The sequence below is a fragment of the Podarcis erhardii genome (assembly GCF_964252035.2).
Source record: "Podarcis erhardii genome assembly, chromosome: 6".
Lineage (NCBI taxonomy): Eukaryota > Metazoa > Chordata > Lepidosauria > Squamata > Lacertidae > Podarcis > Podarcis erhardii.
The window spans coordinates 91373314-91399746 of NC_138510.1; the positions used below are offsets into that span (position 1 = coordinate 91373314).

Below are 26433 nucleotides of genomic sequence, written 5' to 3' on the forward strand. Positions count from 1 at the left end.
ATTTAAAATATGTAACTTAACTCTTCAAAGGAAAATTCAGAATTAAGAAGTGACAGAATTTCTGGGGATGGATGTAACCGTCTGCACCCTTTGTGCTGTTGGCCTGATATACAAGAATATAAACTATTTAAACAATATTGAATTGGAAAATCGAGGTATTCCAAGACTGTGGATATAAGCCACAATAAGGAAAATATGGTTCCATTTGTTTCAACATTTTTTAGCTTTGCTATTTATTAGGAGGATTTTTAGTAAATATAATTAATTCTACTACTTTTTTCTGTAGATAATCTTTTTTTTTGTCCTGAAGCAAATAATTTTTTGCCCAAACAATAAATATAATCAATATAATTGAAATTACAGTACCAAATCCCATAGGGATGAAAAATTTCTAACGCCTTGGATTTAATTACACTTTTGCTTTCACAAAGAAGACTCTGGTAGGGAAAATGCTCTGTAAAACGTAGCAGCCAAAAAAGAAAAAAAATCTATTGTTATAACTGAATTAAGGTTAGGGTAGCTTTGATAGATGTATCAAAGTCAGAATTTAAGAAATTAAACAGATGCTACTATCCTAAAATTAGTTTCAGTGCTAGCGAGATAATATATATAAAAATATTGCTGTAAGTCACTTGGAGATCTTCAGGTTACAAGCAACTAATAAGTTTAATAAATATAAATAAATAAATAGAGCTCACTTGAAACAAAATAATATCTTCCACACCAGGAGGAAGAGGCGAAACTCATGCACATTTATTTTTGGGCAAATATTTGTGACTATAAGAACTTGAAGTCTGGGTTTCAAAAAACACTTTTAGGATGTGAAACAAAATGTTTCCTATTCAAAGGTGCAAATCTAAAACCCATCTCCAAGCAGAATTTAAAATCAAAACAGTCGTCTTTTTATATATATATTTGGACTTTGGCATAGATCAACTATTTTGTATGGCAATCAAAATGCAAAATTCTGGGCGAGGATTTCAACATACACATTTAAAAGTTAAGAATCGGAATGTGAATTTTTCCACTACTGCATTTGAACTCTAAGCATTATACAAAGAATTATTTTATCCCACGAAATGTGGGTTATTATCCACCGGAAAATTTCTCCCTGCTAGACTCACTGAAATGAAAGGGAACTAGCTATTCAAATATCTTCCACGCTGACTATTCAGTGCTCTTCCTCATCTGACACAGCTTCATCAATAGAGATGTCCAGTAGGTGGCAGATGTAGCAGGAAGATTTTTCTCAGGTTACTGTGGTACCTTCTCTTCAGTTCCAGGATGACAGTTCTGTCCGCCAGAGGCACTATGTTTGATCTTTGTCCATGCTCTGAGAAGCCTGATGTCACTGGCACTGCCATATTCTCTTGCAGAAAGCAAATGTTTAGCTCAGGCTGTTCTTACTGATAAAACACAAGAACTTCTGATGCCTGACTTATGGCCATTCTTCATTCTCCTTCCTCACATACTCCAGAGGAGACGGCTTGAAATCCTACAAAAATAACAATGTTTGAAATTTAAAAGAGGTGCTTCCAGGAAAAACCTTGTACACCGTACAATCCTATGCATATTTACACCTTTCCGTCCCACTGAAAATCAGTGGCATTTGCTCCCAAGTACTGTATTTTTTGCTCTATAAGACTCACTTTTTCCCCTCCTAAAAAGTAAGGTACAATGTGTGTGCATCTTATGGAGCGAATGCAGGCTGCGCAGCTATCACAGAAGCCAGAACAGCAAGAGGGATTGCTGCTTTCACTGCGCAGTGATCCCTCTTGCTGTTCTGGCTTCTGAGATTCAGAATATTTTTTTTCTTGTTTTCCTCCTCCAAAAACTAGGTGCATCTTGTGGTCTGGTGCATCTTAGACAACGAAACATACGGTAAGTGTGGATAAGGATTGCAACCACAAATTCTTATTACAAATACATCTGTGGCCAAGTGGCTCGGATCAGGGGAAGAGGCTGAAACAAGAACTTGAATCTAGGAGAATGTGGTTAGCATCCCTGGATACCATGGGCTGGTTGCTATGATGTCACTGGTGGGAAAATATACAGAGTGAGATGATCGACCTTGGAGTTCCTATCTTAAAAAGATAGAGAGAGAGAATGAATACAGACTACATCCGATGTTGGACAAAGGAGCTGAGCAATAAGAAGATTGCTATGTTTCTAGACACACAGAGGGCTGGAGAGGAAGTTTTATCCTATGTTCATTAATATTAATCAATGATTTAGTAGCAATTGACAATCTGATAAGTGACTTCAATTGTTGAAACTGGAAATGTTAATTTAATATACATGCAGGAATTGATTGATGGATAGTTATCTGAAAAGGAATTAAGTCAAAAACGCAAGTATATTGTAATGTGAGGTTATCTGTAGTGTTTGAAGTTAAACTAGAATTAACTGGGGAATATGATGCAGCACTAAGGAGAACCATTGACACATCTAGGAAGGTGTGCAAGAAGTCGGATTTGGAAAAATGTTAAATTTGTCTTAATTTAATTTAATTTGCTTAAATTAGTGACCAATCTGTAAAAACTTAAAAATCAATAAAAAAAAGATTTAAAATAAAAAATAAAAAGGCCCTTACTCTCAGCTTTACATGTCTTTTCCAAATGAACTTTCTCATGTCTTACCTGAGTGAATTAAATCAGGTGACCAAAAGTAGCTTCGGAATTCACGCTGTAGCAACTGCTGCGAAACAGAAATTAAAAATGCATGTATTAATAAATCACTCCGCCATAAAACAGTGCTATGTCAACGAAATATTACTTTGAATTTTCCACATAAGTTTTGAAACGCAACGTACCTGGCAGGAGAAAATTTCTTCGCTGCAAAAGAAGAAGAATTATTATTAGTATTTGGACACCAAGGCTGCAGTTCCATGCACAAGTACCTAGGGAAAAGGTTCTACATTCCCAGGAGCTGCCTCCACGTTATTTTGCTAATATTCCACTTTCTTAGCTGTACTAAGATGGACACATTCAACCTGGCCTCTTGCACTCTTTTACACACTAGGGCTCTATGTGGAATTCTGTGTGAACCGGAGGTTGCTAGACTTTTTGGGTCAGTGAACACATGTGGAATTCTGAGAAAGTGCTGTAAGGCACCAGTCACAGAAACGAGAGGATGACAATATTATGCAGGCCTGCCCCACCACCAGGCTCCCCCATCAATGGGGAAAACTGGTCCCTACATCTGCCATCACATTGCTTACATCACACTTTTTGCACCTCTCCTCTGTGCAGAGTAGAACGGAGGATATCCACTCCTGGCATCCCATGAAATGTGGGCAGGTTTAAGGAAGAGTGTTTAATACAAGGATGCCTAAAGGTAAAGGTAAAGGTAAAGGTAAAGGGAACCCTGACCATTAGGTCCAGTTGTGACCAACTCTGGGGTTGTGGCGCTCATCTCGCTTTACTGGCCGAGGGAGCTGGCGTACAGCTTCCGGGTCATGTGGCCAGCATGACTAAGCGCTTCTGACGAACCAGAGCAGCGCATGGAAACGCCGTTTACCTTCCCGCCGGAGCGGTACCTATTTATCTACTTGCACTTTGATGTGCTTTCGAACTGCAAGGTCGGCAGGAGCTGGGAATGAGCAATGGGAGCTCACCCCGTCATGGGGATTCGAACCGTCGTCCTTCTGATCGGCAAGTCCTAGGCTCTGTGTGAGTGCAAACAAGAAAGAGCAACCTGCCTCTTGTGCAGTGTGGATTACTGAGGGGATATTAACTGAGACCTTTCATGGGTGTCATAGGAGAGACCAGCAAGTGCATTGGCAACCTCTGATTTAGGTAAGCGTTAATCAGAGTTTGAACTAGATGACCCTCAGGGTCTTTTCCAACTTTACAGTTTTGTGATTCTATGATACTCCATATTTCTGCCTCAACCCTTTGAGTGCAACTAGGGTGGAATCTACACACATATAAAAAAACGCTGTGAAGGTGCTTAAAAAAAATCGTTTTGAAAACGATATCAAATTTGCCATAGCTCACTGTCGCCATCCGGTGTCATATTTTGTATATTGCACTTTGCTACGTATTTAAAACTGTGTACCTTAGTCCTAGGTGTAGCTTGGTAACAAACAGATGAGGGAAATATCTCACCTTTCCTCCGAAAACGCTTCATGAGCCAAATAAGGAACGATCCTATTGAAAACAACGAGGCCGAAGTGACTGTGGCTGCAATTGTCATGTTTCTTGAAGATGCTGAAGGAGCTGAAGTTGGAAAAAGGAGTATGAATGAAATCAGTGGTAAATTGCATTTATTATAATACTTTATAGCTGTCAGAGGTTATAGCACAGGAGGCTTCAAATCAGCACTTCTGTTCCTTTGTAATCTCTCCTTGGTTCCTCCATAGCAGCGCTTTGCCTGGGACCAAGTTACATTCCCCCTCGTGGATAAACTCCTGCTTACAACTGATTCCTTATCTCCCATAATTCATATAAGCGTTTCCCCTATCCAACCATCTTCAGGGAGCTGCATCAGAAGAGACCCTCCATTAGAAGGTAAAGGGACCCCTGACCATTAGGTTCAGTCGTGGCTGACTCTGGGGTTGTGGTGCTCATCTCGCTTTATTGGCCAAGGGAGCCGGCGTACAGCTTCCAGGTCATGTGGCCAGCATGACTAAGCCGCTTCTGGCAAACCAGAGCAGTGCATGGAAACGCTGTTTACCCTCCCGCCGGAGTGGTGCCTATTTATCTACTTGCACTTTGATGTGCTTTTGAACTGCTAGGTTGGCAGGAGCAGGGACCGAGCAATGGGAGCTCAACCCGTCGCGGGGATTCGAACCGCTGATCTTCTGATCGGCAAGTCCTAGGCTCTGTGGTTTAACCCACAGCGCCACCCGCGTCCCTAGACCCTCCATTATGTGTTTCTAAAAATGCTTCCTTTTCCCACCCTGATTTTCAAGATCACTCAAAGGTCTCTTCTACACCACTGGCACTACAAGAAAGGATAGCAATGAGATGAGTGGATACCTCCACATGCAGGAAGACTTGATGACCAGTTTCCTGCAGCCAAGCAATGGAGTCTGTGGGAACCATTCAGCACCCATCCCTCTGCACATCTGACCTCGCAAATTGTGCCGTAGACAAAATGTCTACCAGGGTCCGAACAATTCAAGAAGCCGTTCTCAGGTGGTGTCAGTATTTCACACTGTATTGCTGAAATGCAATGATGCAGATATTAACCTAAGGACTCAGCTATACAGCTGCAAATAAAACGTTTTAAGTGGGTTTTAAAGTGCAATATACAAATGTGTCACTAGATGGTGACAGCGAGCTATGGCAAATTCAATACATTTTTCCAAAATGTTTTTATAAAAAGCATTTTCACAGCTTTTTTTTATATGTGTGCAGATTCCACCCAAGTTTAGTAAACTGCGAGTTTCTGTGAACATTGATCTATTTTTCATGTAACAGCAAACTAAAATAGTGTAGTCTAGAACAGTGTTTCCCAACCTTTTTTGGGCAAAGGCACACTTGTTTCATGAAAAAAATCTCGAGGCACACCACCATTAGAAAATGTTTAAAAAATTAACTCTGTGCCTATATTGACTATATATAAAGTAACTCTCTTTAATAGGAATCAAATAAACACAAAGAAAGTATTTTATAATTACTTTATTATGAAATAGTAAGTGCCGTATTTTTCGTCCCATAGGACGCTCCGTCTCATAGGACGCACCTACTTTTTTGAGGGGGGAAATAAAGGAAACTTTTTTTTCCTTTGTTTCCCCCCCAAAAAACCAGGTTGGGGAACAGTGGGATGGCGGTGCTGCGCCTCCCCGCTGTCCCCCGAGCTTGTGGGGCTGGCCCATGTCTGCCTGGCGCGAGGGGCGCTCTGCTTCAGGGCGCCCCGCGCGTCCGGCGGCAGGCTACAGTCCGCAGCATGGGGAACCCTCTGTTTCAGGGAGCCCCATGCGCCCCCCGGGTGCGCAAGGCTTGCCAACACGAGCGCGGAGCACGGGGCGTCCTCCGAAGGGCGCCCCGTGCTCCGCGCTGTCAGCTGACGCCCGCAAGCCTTGCGCTCCTGGGGGGAGATCCCCCGGGTGCGCAAGGCTTGCGGACACCTGCGTGGAGCACGGGGCGTCCTCCGAAGGGTGCCCCGTGCTCCGCGCTGCCAGCTGCTGCCCGCAAGCCTTGCGCTCCCGGGGGGAGATCCCCCGGGTGCGCAAGGCTGGCCAACACCAGCGCGGAGCACGGGGCGTCCTCTGGAGGGCGCCCCGTGCTCCGCGCTGCAGGCTGCTGCCCGCAAGCCTTGCGCTCCCGGGGGGAGATCCCCCGGTGCGCAAGACTTGCCAACACCAGCGCGGAGCACGGGGTGGCCTCCGAAGGGCGCCCCGTGCTGCCAGCTGACGCCCGCAAGCCTTGCGCTCCCGAGGGGAGATCCCCCGGGTGCGCAAGGCTTGCGGACACCTGCGTGGAGCACGGGGCGTCCTCTGGAGGGCGCCCCGTGCTCCGCGCTGCAGGCTGCTGCCCGCAAGCCTTGAGCTCCCGGGGGGAGATCCCCCGGGTGCGCAAGGCTGGCCGACACCAGCGCGGAGCACGGGGCGTCCTCCGAAGGGCGCCCCGTGCTCCGCGCTGCCAGCTGATGCCCGCAAGCCTTGCGCTCCCGGGGGGAGATCCCCCGGGTGCGCAAGGCTTGCGGACACCTGCGTGGAGCACGGGGCGTCCTCCGAAGGGCGCCCCGTGCTCCGCGCTGCCAGCTGACGCCCGCAAGCCTTGCGCTCTTGGGGGGAGGTCCCCCGGGTGCGCAGGGCTGGCCTACAACAGCGCGGAGCACGGGGCGATGGGATGTGGGAGGGAGCTCGCTCCCCGCCCCGCGTGTGCTCGCCGCCGCCGCCCCGCCTCTCGCCGCCCGACTCGCCCGCCTCCCTCCCACGGCACACCAGGCAATGTCTCGCGGCACACTAGTGTGCCGCGGAACACCGGTTGGGAAACACTGGTCTAGAAAGAGGATCGCCTGCTCATCTTGCTACTTGTATGAACCAGCCACTTGGAATATAATTAAAGAGCAGACTATAAATATAGCAAAATTAATAATAGGACTGAGATACAACTCTATTACAGACAGGGGAGAAATTTGGTTTGGTTTTGATTTAAATGCAATCCTACATCATTTGCATTTCCCAAAACAAGACACAAACTGAAACAAAGCTATCCTTCAAAATTTCCCCACAAAATTTCTATATTTTGTGATTCAATTCTCCTATCAAATTTTTTTTTGATAAAAACATATACAGTGGTGCCCCGCAAGACGAATGCCTCGCAAGACGGAAAACCCGCTAGACGAAAGGGTTTTCCGTTTTGGAGGTGCTTCGCAAAACGAATTTCCTATGGGCTTGCTTCGCAAGACGAAAATGTCTTGCGAGTTCCTGCGGGTTTTCTTTCCTCCCCCCCCCTTTTGCTAAGCCGCTAAGCCGCTTATCAACTGATCCGCTAAGCCGCTAATCAGCTGATCCGCTAAGCCGTTTATCAGCTGATCCGCTAAGCCGCTTATCAGCTGATCTGCTAAGCCGCTAATAGCGCTAATCCGCTAATGGGCTTGCTTCGCAAGATAAAAAAACGCAAGACGAAGAAACTCGCGGAACGGATTCTTTTCGTCTTGCGAGGCACCACTGTATTAGTGAAAATATCTATGCATTTATTGGCTTTTGCATATATTAGTTCTTGTAAATATTGTGCAAAATTGTACACAAAAATGTGTATGTTAGGAGAAATACATACTACGATGCTGATGAATTTTCCTGAGGGCTTTTTACTTCAAAGTATCTGCAAACTGATTTGGAAATGTGTCGAGATGGGCTTAAGTCTCACCTTCACAAACAGGAATTGGCTCTGACCAGTGTCCCTTGGGTGTGCATTGAATTTTGGATGATCCTCTCAAGGTGTAGCCCTCCTCACAACTAAATTCGCAGACTGAATTGTAGCTTGGATCTGTATCCCGGTGGGAGCAGTTCACAAACCCCCTTTCGGGCTGATGGACCACCTCACATTTCACTGCTGTAAGAGACAGTTGAAACTTACGGTTAGTTTGCATGTCACTGGGACACCGGAAATAAGAAAAATATAATCCTGTAATGCAGACGAAGGCAATGGCCCAAATGAGATAGTACCTTCACACTCTGGTTTTTGTCCATCCCATTCTCCATAGGCACCGCACTGGAGCTCACTGGACCCTCTCAGAACAAACCCTTCTGCACAAGCAAACTTGCAGGTTGAATTCCAGGGGAAATTCCCAGAAGCGTGAGAGCAGTTCAAGAAGCCATGAGCCGGAGGTTTCAGTTCACTACACTCCACAGCTGTTAAATGACATATTTATCTGCATTAGTTCTGTCTTGGAGGTAACAAGAAAAAATACACCTGGCAACAAGATGGGCTTAGGCATTTTGTGGATGGGAAAGGGGGCTGCAGGTGAATGGACTGGGAGGCTCGAAGGTTTCAAAGTGTTAGACTCTACCGTTAGAGGCAAGATGCTAAAGAGCAGCAAGATTCCCTCACTCTGAAATTCAGTTGGGCGGGGGGAGCTCATAATTGTAAGGTTGCATTAATGAAGGGTCAGACGTCACTACTATGGGCAGGAAGTGTGAAGGGCCTGCATGCTATGGGAAAACATACAGTGGTACCTTGGGTTACATACGCTTCAGGTTACATACGCTTCAGGTTACACACTCCGCTAACCCAGAAATAGTGCTTCAGGTTAAGAACTTTGCTTCAGGATAAGAACAGAAATTGGGCTCCAGCGGCGCGGCAGCAGCAGGAGGCCCCATTAGCTAAAGTGGTGCTTCAGGTTAAGAACAGTTTCAGGTTAAGAACGGACCTCTGGAACGAATTAAGTACTTAACCTGAGGTACCACTGTATTCCCATGTTTCTTTGGGCTGAACTACACATTAACACTTCCATGCTTGAATATATCTTGCCACGTAAAGGCAATACCTGTTTTTATAATAGTTAGAGCTAAAATGTAGCAGTAGAAAGTCTTGATAAGCCTTTAGATGTGTAAGTGGGACTTCTGACCTGGGACAAATAGCAGCTTTGGGGAGGAAGGCTCCTTTACCCATTGGCAAAATGGTAAAAAAGCCTCACCTTGTGGTTCTGATCTGGATTGCCCCTCCCATGACTGCTATTTGAAAGAAGCGTAAAGGAACAGTGGTTCACAATGCTTTCTTTCTTTTTCTGGTTACAGATAGGTAGCCGTGTTGGTCTGCCATGGTCAAAACAAAATAAAAAAATTCCTTCCAGTAGCACCTTAAAGACCAACTGAGTTAGTTCTAGGTATGAGCTTTCGTGTGCATGCACTCTTCTTCAGATATGTATGAGCTTTCGTGTGCATGCACTCTTCTTCAGGTATCTGAAGAAGTGTGCATGCACACGAAAGCTCATACCTAGAACTAACTCAGTTGGTCTTTAAGGTGCTACTGGAAGGAATTTTTTTATTTTGTTTTTCTTTTTCTGATTTGGTTTCTGAAAACACCAGGGGCCAGAATCAGTTAGTAGGAACAGAAGCAGGCCAGCCAGCCTGTTTCCAGCTCTTTCAAAACAACTACCGTATTTTTTGCTCTATAAGACTCACTTTTTCCCTCCTAAAAAGTAAGGGGAAATGTGTGTGCGTCTTATGGAGTGAATGCAGGCTGCGCAGCTATCCCAGAAGCCAGAACAGCACAAGGGATCGCTGCTTTCGCTGCGCAGCGATCCCTCTTGTTTTTTCTGGCTTCTGAGATTCAGAATATTTTTTCTTGTTTTCCTCCTCCAAAAACTAGGTGCGTCTTATGGTCTGGTGCGTCTTATAGAGCAAAAAATACGGTATTTCCAGAGATGTGTTGAAAGCTTTCATTACAAACCATTTTAACAGATTAACAAGTTAGAGAGATGAGTGGGATTCAGCTCAATTTAAACCAATGGAATAAAAATCATAACTGCAGTTTTTCCAGAATATTTTCTTTCCCGTGGATAGGAAATCCTACCTTCACATGCAGGGATTGGCTGTGACCAGCGTCCCTCGGATGAACACTGAATTTGAGGCGATCCTCTTAAGGCGTAGCCCTGCTCACACACGAAATCACAGGTTGAGTTGTAGGTCAGTTCTGCGTCCACATGGGAGCAACTCACAGAGCCATTTTCAGGCGAAGGTACCGCTTCACATTTCACCGCTGAAACAGACACAGATCGTGACTTTGGTTAATCCAGATACATTACAGGAGAGTGCCGGGAGGGGGGGCGGGGTATGTGCACAGAGAAATATAATGAGCTCCGTGAAAGTAAGCAAAACTAGTACCTTCACAGGATGGCTGTTGTCCGTCCCACTCTCCAGATGCCTGACACTGCAGCCTGCTGGAGCCACTCAAAACGAAGCCATCTTTACAGCCAAACTCACACGACGAATTCCAGGCAAAATTCCCAGAGGGGTGGGAGCAGTTGAGGAACCCGTGAGCAGGTGTCTGGAGTGCATGGCATTCCGCAACTAGAAATGCAATCAAAATGCTTTGGGTTTGTCTTTGTTCTCCAATCTTTAAGACACACGGTACCTGAAGCCGAAAATGGATTGTTTGCCTAACTATCAAAGACGTGACAATTTTTTCCAGTTTGATGACTATTACAAAATTAAAAGTGGGACCTGAAACAAATTGTTGCTGTGTGGAGTGTTCCTGTTCAGGGTTCCAGCTGGCCAAGCACTTTTCTAGGTTACTCCATTACAGAAACACACCCACCCACACAGTTTTCAGATACTCCATTCCATCTTCACTGCTTGCATTTCTTCCTTTCCTACAGTTAGTCATCATTCTGTGGCTTTTGAACATACTCTGGGCCGGTTTTGAGGAAGTGTATTCCCTTAATTTTTAAAAATGTGGGTTGTTTTCTTTTGTTTGTACTGCTGCAAACCTTAGGGCTCTCCCAAGCCTGCCTAATCCCTCCCCTCTAAAGTATGGGTGGTGCCATTTTGGCTGTCTCAGGGAACACCCGCCCCCCCGGAGAAAGAGACCTTGGGATTTGAAGGTGGTTTGGGCTATCTGATTAGGTTGTACCTTGGAAGTCGAACAGAATCCGTTCCAGAAGTCCATTCGACTTCCAAAATGTTCAGAAACCAAAGCACAGCTTCTGATTGGCTGCAGGAAGCTCCTGCAGCCAATCAGAAGCTGTGGAAGCCTTGTCAGACATTTGGGTTCAAAAGAATGTTCGCAAACTGGAACACTCACTTCCGGGTTTTGCGGTGTTTGGGGGCCAAAACGTCTGAGTACCAAGGCGTTTGGGATCCAATGTATGACTGTATTGTCATAACTCCCACAGAATCTAGCACAAAACAATGTCCTTTGCCAACTCAGCAAAGATTTTGATGCTGTATGGCTAATGAAGACTCACTTCCCTCATCACTTCTAGTTAAGCTAAGCTAAGAGGTTCTGCATTAGTTTTCTTTCATTTAGGACTCGCTCAGTTCACTGACCTTTACACAAAGGGGTGGGTGCAGACCAGTTTCCAGAATCGGTGCACAATACGGGTTCCAGTCCAGTGGATTTGTAGCCTTTGGTGCATTGAACATGACAAGATGAGTTGTAGCTAAAATCCTTCACTGGGTGGCTGCATTCTAAGGTACCATGATCTGGTTTTTTCAGCGTGTCACAGGTAATTACTATAGAGAAGGAACACAACGAGCAAGGAGTCAGGCAAGGCCGTTGTTTCAAGCAATGTGCAGTAAAGCTACAGGGTTAGAGATGAATTGCCTGGTTTGAAAAAGAACTATACGATTAACCCTACCATGTTCACAATTGCGCCCGTAGAATCCTGTATCACACTGGCAGGTGTAATTATTAATAGTCTCCACACATTTGCCATGGCCGCTGCAGGAATGCAGATTACAGGAGGCTGCAAGACAATTAACAGGCTGTAAATCACCCCATCATATGTAACATGCTTTAAATGAACTATTACAAAGAGTGAGTGGAACAGGGTCTTGGCCCTGAAGACATTGATGCATTAAACCACTTTGAGTTTAATATCGCATCATATGTAGGCCACATTCTCAGGCTTCACATCCTCTTTCTTGGCCTCGTGCCCTTTGTGTGCTGCCCATCTTTTTCTCCTTTGTGGATCCAAGGGGGAACATGTTCCACAAGGCAGCAAACAACAGAGAAGTCCACAAATTGGAGTTACTGGAGGGTTCTCCATTCTCTTCCTTTTATACAAAAAGTTTTATTTTCAACATTCTTTGATATGGTTTCACTATAGAGCACTGCACCATTGCATATCACTTGGCTATCACAAGGTGTCATCGGCACAGTTGTCCTGTGCTTATTTTCCCAGCTTAGGCCACTTCCACACTGTTGCTGTTTTGCAGATGGGATTCAATCACACACTGGCAAAATCAGATGGATATATCCAAAATTAAGGTGGATGTATATGCTCTTGTGCAGCAAACCTGCTCCCACCACCCGATAAAAATAAACATCATACTTTTTGCAATAAGGGAATTAACAGCTGTGTGGGATTAACAGCTGTTAAGACTAAGGTACCAGATTTTTTTTAATGAATCCGGGGACACTTTTCAACTTCAATGGATTTTGTATGGGGACTGATTTGAAAATCCGGGGACTGTCCCTGGGAAACAGGGAAATCTGGTAACCTTAGTTAAGACCTCCTTGTGAACAAATCAGAACAAGGAACAACTGACTTTGCACAACCCCCTTGCAAACTCTGTGCAAATGAGTAAAATGGACAGCTTAACTAACTGGCCCTCTTGAAGTCATCTCAGGCTTACAGACACCAGCAACAGTTTGAGCAAGAAACATACTATTATTTTTTATTACTTTATCGGTTTATTACTTTATTGATAAACGAACTGAAAGACTTCACTGACGATCAAAAGGCGTTTACTGACATTCTGTCCCTAACACATAATACATTTATACCCCATAGGCAGGTAGTATTATTATAGTGCTGATACTGAAGAGTGAATAGAATGGATAGAGAACAGTGGAACTGTGGTGCAAGCCTGCGACTATTTAGGGTTCATCCCTCTTTATCATTGAATCAGAGCAAGTATCAGCTGGGTTTCCCAGTGACTGACGTTTACTCCAATTCAGCGTAAAGTGGGATTTCCTGGGGAAAGCAGTGATGCAAACGGAAAACCTCTTGGACCTGTGCCTAGAAAGAACGCGACAAGCAGGAAACCACTCAGACCCATGCAATCAGGGCATGGAACAAGTGAAGTAAATTTTAAAAAGTGTGGACGATCCCTGAACATTCAGAAGTCTGCATGCCACACAATACAGGCCAGTTGGATCTGCTAAACAAGTTTCTAGCTGTTTTAGAGGCAAATATATTAGTCAGAAGGATCCCATCCCATACCTGTATAGCACAAAGCCCTTTTCTTATTGCTGCAACGTTCATCATTCCACTTTCCTGCATCTTGTATTCGGTTGATGTAGATTTCCACGCAGTCCTGGTTTTTCCCTTTGTTGTTTGGTTCACCTTTTGCCCAGTTTTTAGCTTCTTCAGTCAATGCCTTGTTCGTTCCTACCCACCTCCACACATTGCCAATTTTTCTGATCCCAATCCAGTAGTACGATCCATTATAAGGGATCTCTTTGTTTAAGTACTCGTTTTCCTCCTTATTTTGAATCGCAACCAGGTGGGTGAAGTGTGTTTTACACCATTTCTCAGCTTCTGTATAATTCATGGTTTCAAGTGAATAATGATATGTCCAGCAGGTGCTTTCCTTAAGCAACAAAAGTCCTGGAAAAAAGAACATGTCATCAAGTTGCTATGTATGTCTATTTTTTTAGAAAATGTTGCTCAGAGAGCTCTCCAAGCCTTGAGGGTTCAGAAACAAGGTTTATGCTGGAGTAAGAAGACAAAATAGACAGACGGCCAAATCAAGTGGTAAATGGTGGAAGGAGCAGCATCCTGGCTCTAAAAGTGGTGAACAACCATGTCATTCCCAGTGATGGACCTGAGACGCAGGAATAGAAGCTTGAGGCCCTTTGGGAGTAAAGAGCCTACTTGTAAACTAGGGAAAATTCATAGCTATTGAAGATGGGTGGTGGAGGAAAGCAAATGAGCTTGGAGACTGGCCTATAAGTGCCAAGAAAACCAGTGAGCAGTCAAGGAGGAATGGTCTCCTGAACTCTCTAGGCTAGATGGAAGACAAAGAGAAGAAATAACATGACTTTGGACAACTGGTCAGGGCAGTCAAAAAGGAGAGGCTACACTCTGTATTCCTTTTTTAATCAAATAGAGCTCCGTTTGGGGCTCTACTAAAAACCAAAGGAGTTCCCAGAAAGCTGAACTGTACCTGTCCCTTTTCTAGAGGATTTCCCATTCTGAAAGACATTACTTACCATAGGTGAGAGCAGACAGGAACCAAAGGGCATTCATTATGGCAGGAACTGACTATACAGCTTTTTTTCTCCTCCCCTGAGTTGACTTTGCAGAATTTGCTGTATAAAGAAAAAAGGAAGCACAGCACATTTATGGTAAGGAATGGGTTTTAAAACAGAGGAAAAATATGTTGAGGTTGAACACTGGGATATGGTTTTAGGCTGTGAGGTTTGATGTACTTTTCTGAGACTACAATCCTATGTATCCATAATTACTTGGTAGTAATTGAATTAAATAGGATTTACTTCTGACTGAGGGCTTGCCCACACTTCAGCTTGACCCGTGCCTAGAAAACACAGGCCTGAGTGGTTTTCCCCTTGCCCCACTCCTTTCCCAGGGAAAACCTGCTTTTTAGCTTTAAACTGAATAGATGAAAATCCTGAGAGCAGCAGGACAAGAGGAAATCTGGCTAAGCCCCGAGGAGATGGGCATAGGAGGATTACACCGCAAATAACATAATGAATGTACCTAACAATGAAGGTGAACACTTGACAGTCAATCTCTTCTTAGCAGTTAGGATAGTGCATGCTCAATACTGGAAAAATGGGCAATCCCAGCTATTACAGAATGGGTATTGGAAAGAGGCACGCATGAACACAGTAACAGGTTCTTAGAAATAAAAATTTAGAAAATAGAAAAGTGTCCAGTATGGACAATTATGGACCAACTAGGTTTGTTCTGGTATAAGATTTTGCGTGTATGCTTATACCAGAACAAACTTAGTTGGTCTATAAGGTGCTACTGGACAATTTTTTATTTTTATTTCGATTGCGTCAGACCAACACAGGTACCTACCTGAATCTAGGTTCTTAGAAGAAATGGACAAATCACACACATGGAATTCTTTTCCAAGTGGTATTGTTTCGTTATGGACAAGAATCATCATTTTGAGTTCGGCACCTTATGCATTTTTGCATTTTGCAATGGTACATACAATACATACATGGCTTACTATCTGTTTATTAATATGCAATAAAAATACATAAACATGCACGCAGAGTCTTGCTTACTTACCAACAATAGCTGCAGAATCCGGATTCTCAGAAGTATGCTGGTGTAGCTGCCTTGATGTAGAGTCTGTGTCCTTGGTGAGGTCAGTATTCTAGGTTTTGGCCGATGACCCGTCTTACAGCTTTCACTTGCTGATACTTAACAGTGAGCCATGAGCCCTGTGTCTTTTATACTGTGTCCAGCAAAATGTTACTGAAGAGGCGGGGAGTGAGAATTTCCCTGGGTAGGAAAAAAAATGATTTGCCAGGAATATCCGTGTTTCTAAATTAGTCAGACAGCCTCCCTGCCTCTTCCTTCTCAAAACACTGGTGAGCATCTGTGCTATTTTTTAAATTCCTGGACATAGAAATCAGTCCTAACAGTAAAAAAAAAAAAAAAAGGCATTCAAGTTTCTTTGCCGCTGTAGCTGCAAATGGAATTGTGTTTGTTTCATAAGCAAATTCTGTATTCTAAACTAGGGAAATTCACATGGTGGAATCAAAATCTGCTATTTCAGTGAATCAAATTTACAAATTGTTCTTTGTGTTATTTTCTTCCAAATCCAAATTTTCAAACTTTTTTTTATAAATAGGTTTCAGAGGGGAAAGGATTTATGTAGGTTGCTCAGCTCCTGCCCACCTAGCAGTTTGAAAGCACGTAAAAGTACAAGTAGATAAATAGGTACCATTCCGGCGGGAAGGTAAACAGCATTTCCATGCCCTGCTCTGGTTCGCCAGAAGCGGCTTAGTCATGCTGGCCACATGACCCGGACGCTGTATGCCGGCTCCCTCGGCCAATAAAGCAAGATGAGTGCCGCAACCCCAGAGTCAATCACGACTGGACCTAATGGTCAGGGGTCCCTTTACCTTTTACCACTTACATGCCCAAATGGCTTCTAAGAAGTTTACAATTATAAAATTGTAAGAAAGGAAAATGTAAATCAACACATGATTACAGCTGGACGGTCCAATTCCAGCCTCGGAAAGTGGCACAGGGAGGGAGGGCACACTCGCACGCCCAATACTGCTGCTGCAACCACCGCTTCCGCCCCGGGGTCAAGTGGAGTCGGCTGGCAACATTGGGCTATTGCGTGAGAAAGCTACCTTGGCAGCTCCCTTGCGTGCTTTAGCCAGACCCCAAAGGCCCGCAGCTCCGGCCTCAACGAGTGAACCTGTCGTGGGGGCACCTGGTTGCGCACCCCCTGAAAAAAATATGCCCGGGGCCACAGCCCTGCCAGACCACACTCCCCCTCAACTACGCCACTGTGATTATCTACATTGACAAGGCAATGTCTGATAACCCCTAGCCACACCCAGGACTTCAGTAATTGCCAATGTTTTTACATGTTCGGAATCAAGCCCCCTGCCGCTCCTTTCCTGGCCATGGAGAAAATCCCTTAATCTGGATTTTTAGATATATTTTTTGGCAGAGTTACAAAAAGAAAAGCATACAGAAATAAATCGATTTTAGAAAGGGGCAGGATTACACAGACGCACAAAAAATCGAGACACCTTGTGCTCTGCTCCACTCCCCATTTGTTCCTGCCCAGGGTGGCCCTGCCCTCTCCCTGCCCCTCGGCAGTGGCAGCCTCTCCTCCTCCTTGCCTGCCCCCCAGCTGCCGCTACGAGCCGCTCAACAGAGGAGGCCAGCGGATGCAGCCACGGAGAGGCAATGGGATGCTGCCTCACAGCCAGCGTCACTCGGGACAAGCGTCTCCTCCCCGAGCTCAGTGGCAGCAGCACTGCTGGAGGAAATATGGACATTCTGGGATCAAATCAGAAGCCAGGATGGCTTTTTGTAATTCCAGGACTGTCCCTTGAAAGATGGGGCACTTGGAGGGTATGCAAGTGCCAAGCGGGCCTTGGCCAGAAAGGATGGAGGCGATTTTGAAATACATTTCTGTGCCAGAAGTAGACCCAGTGTGTAAAGAGCTTCTAAGCTCTCCACCTTGCTTGGACTTAACATGCGCAATTTCAACCGTGTGCAGATAAAATCGTGCAAGTTAACAGCACATAAGATACCATCGTGCTATGTACATGTCTGCATACGCTGTTTAGGTTGGCCCTGAAAAGGGGCCCTATATATACTGAATGCAGGCATCGGGGTGCCAACTTGAATAATGATAACAACAACAACAACAATTTGTTTATTTATACCCTGACCATCTGGCTGGGTTTCCCCAGCCACTCTGGGCAGCTTCCAACAAAATATTGAAATATAATAGTCTATTAAATATTAAAAACTTCCCTAAACAGGGCTGCCTTCAGATGTCTTCTAAAAGTCAGGTAGTTGTTTTTCTCTTTGACATCTGGTGGGAGGGCGTTCCACAGGGCGGGTGCCACTACCGAGAAGGCCCTCTGTCTGGTTCCCTGTAAGTTGGCTTCTCGCAGTGAGGGAACCGCCAGAAGGCCCTCGGCACTGGACCTCAGTGTCTGGGCTAAACGATGGGGGTGGAGATGCTCCTTCAGGTATACTGGGCTGAGGCTTTTTAGGGCTTGAAAGGTCAGCACCAACACTTTGAATTGTGCTCAGAAACGTACTGGGAGCCAATGTAGGTCTTTCAAGACCGGTGTTATGTGGTCTTGGCAGCCACTCCCAGTCACCAGTCTATCTGCCGCATTCTGGATTAGTTGTAGTTTCCGGGTCACCTTCAAAGGTAGCCCCACATAGAGCACATTGCAGTAGTCCAAGCAAGAGATAACTAGAGCATGCACCACTCTGGTGAGGCAGTCTGTGGGGAGGTAGGGTCTCAGCCTGCGTACCAGATGGAGCTGATAAACAGCTGCCCTGGACACAGAATTGACCTGCACCTCCATAGACAGCTGTGAGTCCAAAATGACTCCCAGGCTGCGCACCTGTATTAGAGGGGCCCAGATAAACCCCACCCTGCACAATCAATCACAAGATGTGGCACACATACACACACACCATTTGAATGACAATGTCCATCAACTTTGGAGAGGCACAGCCTCCTCAAATATTTTATTGGTGGGGGGCCAAAGGGACCTTGGCCCCCAGGAGTTTGTTCCTGTGGTAGACATCATTTCTATAGGAATACCAATATAAGTTTCCCTTTGTAGTTTGCAATTGGAAATCATGTAGCATAATAATCTTTGACATGTTTAATGATGCAACCCTTTTCAATCATACCCCCCAAATTTGAAAATTCATTTGTGATTTGAAATGTGTGCTTTATTATGATTTGATATTTTTCCCCTTAGTGGATTTTATGAGCTTCCTACTAGGCATCACTAACACTGAAACCTACTTTTATTGACTGAAGTTTTTTAAATGCCATGTTGGAATTTTACTGGAATAATACATCATTAGTAAAGTTCCAGAAAGGAAGGAAACTCCACCAGGTTGTAAGCTTGTTGGTTATGAAATACCTTTCCTGTCGAGTGTCCAAACAAGACTTTACATCTGATGATAAGCAGGAAAAAGGTCACTGTAAAACTTCCACCAAGTTGCTTGTTTTGGCTGCTTACCCAGCTTCACTGGAAAGTGGGTAATTAAGATTATTAGCAATCATCTTATTGTTCAGATTTGATCCTTTCCATTAAACCCTTTTCCTTCCCTATGATATTTTCCTTCTCTCTTTCATTCCTTTTTCTTTTTGTGTTGTGTATCTTAGATTGTAAGCAGGGACTTTCTACTAATATTTCTTTGAAAGTCGCTCTCAGTCTTTGGTAGGGGCATGTTGAGGGAGGAGTGTTAGAGGAGCATTGCTGTGTGATTGTTTTAAAATATAGTACGTATATTTCTACCAAAAAAAAGCATTTGCAGAAATCATTTTATATAGTATTAGCAGGGTAATATGATGCTGTGAGCGAGGACAAAATTTTGCACACATGCATACCAACATAAAACATAACGTAACAACATAACATAACAACAATATAAGCCCTACATGTGAGTTATTTTGAAGAGAAGGGAGTAGGGTTGTCATAGGTCCAGGAAAACCCAGACATGTTCTCCTTTTGGGGGCCAACATGCCCATCTGGGATGGCAGCGGCTCGTGATGCCCTCTTTTGTGATCTTCAAGATATGGCAACCCTAGAAGGGAGACCATCAAGGGGCAGGTTTGGCGGGGGTGGGGGAGAGTATGCACAGACCAAAGGATCTACAGTACTAGGACTTTATTTACACCATTTTTTCCTAAAATGACTGTTGAAGTCATTTTGGTAGGGAGAAAAAACCTACTTTTCAGAAAAGTATGTCATTCTTTCTTATGATTTAGGTATGGGCTCAAATATATATCCTGAAGACCCAGAAACAAATCTTTTCCTGATCTGAACAAAGCTCAGAAACATGGAGAAATAAAATAGAAATCTTTACCATTTCAAGGTAGAAATGATTAGCAATGGAAAAGTGGGAAGAGGTGGCAGCAGCCAACATAAGATGTTTCCTGTTTTGTGGCGCTTGTATAAGAGAGTGTTGCTTTAATCTTTTGGTATTAAGTTAAATGACTCCTTTGTGTGTAGAAAAGAAGAATTGAAATCTAAGTTTGGCACAACATTTCTACTAGGAAAAAGTCCTTTGGGTATGGAAATAAGATGCTGAAACATCTTTTTGTTCTTGCCCGGGTTTTACGTTTAGTGGAAAGTGAGGAAGCCCTGGATCCTGCCAGCCCCAAGAGGCTGGGAAATTTTGTTTCTTTGACTCAAGTCTCCAATCTGTCTGGCACTCTCTATTGTCATAACTTGGAATTCTGTGCTTGAATCATACAGGCTGCCTCATTCAGTTCGAGGGAAAGAACAATGTTTTTTGATATGGCTGGAGACACACTGATTTGAAAGAAGTGTCACTTCCTGTGCTGTATCTACACACTTTCTTCTTGTCTCTCTGTTGTCTCTACTCAAATAGGTTTGAAACAATACAAAATGTGTTTACATGAGGCAAGTGGAAGAAATGTGTTCACACATCACGAGCAGCTAGCTCTCTTTGATACCTTTTGTTTAAATGTGGATGCAAGAGAACTCTAAAGTTAGACCAACGAGACAGAATTTTACTTTTCAACAGAAACAATTACAATCATAAAGCTGTCATTCTGTCCCTTCCTAAATGGGAGTAAGCAAGCCACATTGAACTTGATGCAACTTTGAGCAGACCTGTATAGGACTGGACTGCAGGTATTGTAAAATCAAATCGTAAATGGTATTTTGATGCAGGGTGGCATCAAAGCACATCTTACCACAGGTTTTTTCACATGTTCAGTACCAATAAGTACTGAATATCTGAATGAAACTGTAGACGAAGGAATAAATGAGAGTGGCAAATATAGAGGGAGGGAATCCAGGGCTCAGGACAAACAAATCTGGACTCATCACCAATTGCAAACAGGATAATGTTACTTCCAATGGGTGGTCCAAAAGTTGCACACCGTACAGGTTTTTTAAATTGTGGAACAGCATTTCATACCTCTACCCTACAATACACAACTGCACTATAAAAAGTGGGCCATCACTCTGCAGAAATAAATCTCAACAAAAACAATGAAAATGGCACCAGTGGAGATCTTTTGCTACCAAGGCTATAAACTTGCACTGCTGCAGACAATGGTGTAATGCTGCACTTCCTGACAAAGTTTACATTCACATGTCTAAAATGTGTTTAATGACATTTCAAGATAAACTCAAGGCCACAAATCCATTGTTTGAATCCCAGTTCTTCAAAGTTATTGGTAAGTGTTGCAAAGGGTCCAGTAAACACTTGAAAGGGTATTTAGTTGTGCTTCGTTTATGACTGTAAATGCTAAGCCAGCATTCTTACTCTGCTTCTGTGGCAGATTCCAGAAAGGCATCATTTTTAAAGTTTAAATTGTACGTCAGATTTATATATAAATATATATTTAGAACTAATGTGGTATTGTTTTGGTTAGACTGGATCAAACCACGACTTGCCTTCCAGGCACTGATTTTTCAAAGGTTGTCCACTGTGGAGAAGAGCTTGAAAATAAAAATACCCAATTATCATTTTTTAACTGTTGTCAATAGCCTATTTGAAATATTAAACCCCCACATATATGGAAGTGCTCTAAATATTGAAGCACTGCTCAAACACATATGATGGAATTCTTCCCTTTTGATGTGTCTTGTCTACCAGGTGTAAAGAGGAATTTCCCCCCATGGCTCATCTTAGCTGCCCAGTTTCCCCCCAGGTCTAAGTAGGCCACCTCTGATGTATTTATGGGAAGTGCTGAGAAAGTGCTAATATCTCATTTCCACACAACCCCATACCAATTTACTGCCAAGGATACTGTCGAGGCCTATGGCTACACCTGACTGATGGATTCTCTTCTGCCTGTCAACCCCTCCTCCTTTGACCTTACAAGATAAAAGATGGGCCTTTCCCTATGGTGTTTTTTTTAAATCATCCTTTTTATCAGCTTTGTCAATGGGTGATCCATGCATTTTGCACATAAGATTTTGAATCTCTCTGCAAGAGTGTCTAGTACAGGTTATCTAGGTAAGTAAACTATCGGATTTATTTTTCATTTATACCCACCTTTCTCTCGCATCCCTTTTTCTTAACAATAATAACACTTATTAATTGGAATCTGGATTTAGAGCGTATAAAAACAAATAGGCTTCCTTACATCACAAAGAAAAAGTTCCAGATGCCCCACCCTTTTTCACTGGAAGCCCCACCTATATGAATTATATATCAAAGAACATACGTTTAAGGAAATTCTTATATTAATTTTCTAAAAGTTAGTTCTAGGGTATTGTGTAGCCTATATACATAGTTGGAGTTTTTGAGTCCCTCCGACCAACGGTGTGGCTCCAAGAGGGCCCTGGCGCCAGAAATGTTTGTTTTGGGAGTGTAAGCCTGTCCTCTCAGCCCCAGATTCTAAGGAATGTGTTTTGTTATTATTAATTAAATTTCTATACCGCCCTGCATCTGAATATCACAGTGTGGTTTACAATATAAAAAGTCCTTACTGTACTCCTTGTCCTTTCGCTGCAGCCTCTGCTGTTGTAACCCCTAGGATGAAAGGACTCACATTTAAAATTTCCCATGGTGTTTAGTTATGTTGGTGGCCCCTGCCTCTTGCCCAAGCCAATAGGAATATGAGGATAAGCACCTCATATTATGCTCATGTGTTCGCGATGTACCGTACCTTTTTCAATCTAACAAACCAGTGTGACTGCCCCCCTCCCTTGACCAACGGGGGGACTTTTTTTTTTTTGTGCACGATCTGAAAACTGCAGGTAGTGCAGAAGGCTGTGGCACGATTATTGGCAGACATGAGACCCCCCCTTCAGTTTGCTACCGGGCCAAGTTCAAGGTGCTACTATTATTAGCATACAAAGCCCTTAACGACTTCAGTGCACCCATCTCCCGCATATGTGCAAAACAGGAAAAGTTCAGAATCCTATATGACTGACTTTCCCCCATGCCCGCTCTTCCCACCCAAGACAAAACATAAAAGTAGCTCGTTTTGAACATACTTATTTCTCTATGTTCACTGCCTGGGGAAAGTGAAATATTTCCCTGTCTTGATGTAAAGAAGGATGTTTTGCTGGTATGTGAGTTACTGAAAGTAACTTTAGAATCTAGATCAAGGATTACTTAAGTTTCCTTGGCTATCTTTTTTCTTTTTAATGCAACTTACCATTTCTGTGCATTTGTCTGGAGTCTTTAAAAAAAATGCTGGTGGTGACTGACAGGCTTGAAAAGTGCAATGCAGCCCTGTAGCTTTGAACAAAGCTTCTTGGACTTCAAAGGCAGGAAGATCTTGATGGTAGCAGCAGTGAGTGACCAGATTCCTCAGAAGTACCTACCTCTCCCTTGAGTGAACCCTCTGTTTGCCACACCATACTTGGGCTCAAGCGAGGATTGTTTCTTGTGAGTAAAAAGAGCACACCAAGGGGATCTTTCCTCCATACAAAGCAAATCTTTTGGACATAGAAAAATAAATGTCAGAGAACGGCTGGCCTTCTCCTGCAATGTATTTTATTATCATTTTGATGTCTCCCACCTTGCTCACCATGTGGGACACTACTGACACAGTTCAGTAGAAAAAGCACTTGGACCCCAGAGCAAAGAAACCCAATGCTGTTTAAATGCACATTTCACTTAGGCAGTGAAATAACTAAAAGTAGAAATTCAATTTTACAACTCCTCTCTCTCTGTGTGTGTGTGTGTGCATGCCTTGTGAGCCATAAGTGGGCACCTCTGAGAAGTTTCTCTGCAGACTGGCCCTTAGTCACTGAACAATCAGCTGAAGTGCTGTCCCGTATATGAGCCATTAGCACTTCCTTTTCTTTGAAGAAACGTTCCATTAGATGTCCTGTTGAGCAAATAAGAAGTCTCTTGGGCGTAATGAACAAAAGAACAATGCCTCTAGAAATGCAAGCCAGTGACTAAATATTAACTATCTATAGACAGTTTGCATGCTTGGAATGCTGATTTCTAAAACCATCTTATCTTTCTGGTACCAGATGTACTTCCCATACACATATCTGCATATATTTCAGACTACTTGGGCAACAGAACAGATATAAAATTGCCCACAAATGGTTTACTCATAATTTTTCTTGAAGAGGGGAATTATTCATTGGTGCAAAGCCAGCTATCATTTGAAATGCCTCCATCTATCCACTTTGTCATAGGTTATGAGACTATCCATCAAGCCAGAGGTTTAGAAGCAACCTAAGCAAGGAAGTAACTGTTTACAGATTACTATAAAAATGTAAAGGACCCCTGACAGTTAAGTCCAGTTGCGAATGACTCTGGGGTTGCGGTGCTCATCTCATTTTACTGGCCAAGGGAGCCGGCATTTGTCCGCAGACAGTTTTTCTGGGTCATGTAGCCAGCATGACTAAGCTGCTTCTGGCGAAACCAGAGCAGCGTACAGAAACACCGTTTACCTTCCCGCTGCAGCGGTACCTATTTATCTACTTGCACTTTGACATGCTTTCAAACTGCTAGGTTGGCAGGAGCTGGGACCGAGCAACGGGAGCTCACCCCGTCACGGGGATTCGAACCGCCGACCTTCCGATCAGCAAGCCCTAGGCTCAGTGGTTTACACCACAGTGCCACCCGCGTCCCTACACATTACTATACTGAAGCATAAATTCTGGACCACCTAAATCCTATACCGCTCCTTCTGGAAGACTATTTTCCGGGTGCTGTAGCATTGTGTCCGGTTCAAAGTTTTGTTTTTATGTTCCATCATCCTCGGACATAAGGCACCTAATAAAACGAGAACAGAACCCTTGCACTTCAGTCTTGGGCCACCCAAAACCATAAAGACACTGGCCCATAGAAGAATGTGCTCTATGAGCATTAATGACCAGACCAGTCCTGTTTATGAGTGAACTTTACCTCCTTTTCTCCGGCTCACCACCTTCCACCCTTGTTCTCTTCTCAGGATCTCCCACCTCTTTCTCTCTCTCACTGCAATTCCACCCACCATGACTCTGGCCCTTGGGTGACTTTCCTTATGGTTTTATGGCCCTTCATAGAAAAAGGCTTCCCCTTTCAACCTACCATAAGGACTTGACAAAATGCTATGGGCATTTCAAAGGAGTTTTTCTGATGGTAGGGATGTATGATTTGGGATATCCTCAAAGTTATCTTGGCATACCCTCCAACATTTCTCTCTTGAAAATAGGGACATCCCATTCCATCATGAAAATTTTACTGTTTATACGCCATACATCTTACTGGGTTGCCCAAGCCACTCTGGGCAGCTTCCAGCATATATAAAAACATAATAAAACATTAAACTTTTTTTTAAAGAAACTTCCCAATACAGGATTGCCTTCAGATGGCTTGAGAGGCAGATAACACCACCACCACATTTATCTGATGAAAATAAGGACATCCTAAGGAAAAGTGGGACATTCCGGGGTCAAATCAGAAGCCGGGATGGCTTCTCTAAATCCAGGGCTGTCCCTGGGAAATAGGGATACTTGGAGGGTCTGTTTGGGGGAGCAAAAGTGTGGAAACTTCAGTTTGATATTCAGGATTTTTTTGCTGAAAAGGAACTGTGAACTAGGAACCAACTTCAGAATTTCATCAAACCTCAGGTCATTTTTTGTGTTTGTGTGTTTTTAATGGTATTTAAGGTCTCTGTAACATAATGGTGCAAAACTTTCAAAATTTGGGGGAAGGAAGCCATTCCTTCATTTATTTATTTTAAGCCCTAAGCACTATTTGAGGTAAATAAATGTGCCACACTGAATAGGATACAAGATAGGTAACGCGTTCTGTGAGCTTGCTTATTCATTCATCCATTTATGCATTTATTTATTTGTCTCATACACCACCCTTCACCCAAAGGCCACAAGGCAGATTGCAGTGTCAAAAAACAAAGCAAAGCAAAACAAAACCATTCTTCTTCAGAGAAGAACGGCAGATTCAAAGTTGATGGGCTATGCCAATTTGGAAAAAAATGACCAGAAGGATCAGAAACCAGGAAGACAAAAAATGGAAAAAAGTCCCAGCAAAGGAAGAATGGATACAAAAACTTATGGGATATGCAGAAACGGTGAAAATTACTGGAAGAATAAGAAATCAACTTTTTTTTTTAATAAAATGAAAATGGTTTATTGACTATTTACAGATAAATTGTAAGCAGATAGATACATTGGCAGAATTATTGTAATAACCTGCAGTTTCCTAAGGGTATATAGTTAAAGACTAATAAATGAACAAATTAAGTTAATTTGGATATGCAGAAGATATTTAAAATAAATTTAAGGAACCACAGAAAGACGGGGAAGGAAGTCAAGTTTTGAAATGCCAAAATGATTGTAAAAGTAGTGAAATGTATAAACTTGAAAAGTATATTTTTTTTTAAAGACCAAAATTTCAATAAGTAATGGGGAAAATATATAATTTACCTTAAAAACCATTGCAAACAAGTGAAATTATTAGTTGAAATGGAATTACACTTGTAGCATAATGTTGAAGAAGAGTGAGAAGAATCTTTCTTCTGATTCTTGAAATTATTAGTAGGATTTTAATGACACTTGTAGTTTAATGTTGATTTTTTTTGCGTACGGACTTTTAAAAGATTTGGATGAACAGACAAGATGCATGAGGGAAAGG

General features: G+C 43.3%; 1 protein-coding gene across 2 annotated transcripts; it reads right to left on the reverse strand.

The window, feature by feature from the left end:
- SELE (selectin E) lies at positions 1-25409 on the reverse strand. Of its 2 annotated transcripts, XM_081865921.1 has the most exons (15): positions 24868-25409; positions 15394-15609; positions 14340-14438; positions 13348-13734; positions 11758-11865; positions 11447-11632; positions 10283-10468; positions 9972-10157; positions 8123-8308; positions 7824-8009; positions 4983-5168; positions 4110-4220; positions 2813-2834; positions 2640-2697; positions 1-1495 (listed from the first exon to the last, which is right to left on the reverse strand). In XM_081865921.1, the coding sequence occupies exons 3-14, from the start codon at positions 14374-14376 to the stop codon at positions 2649-2651; spliced, it is 1830 nt and encodes a 609-aa protein (XP_081722047.1). In that variant the 5' UTR covers positions 14377-14438; positions 15394-15609; positions 24868-25409; the 3' UTR covers positions 1-1495; positions 2640-2648. The 2 variants fall into 2 exon arrangements, with proteins under 2 accessions (XP_081722047.1, XP_081722048.1); XM_081865922.1 differs by lacking the exon at positions 24868-25409 and having other exon boundaries at positions 15394-15990.
- Positions 25410-26433: the final 1024 nt, after the last annotated feature.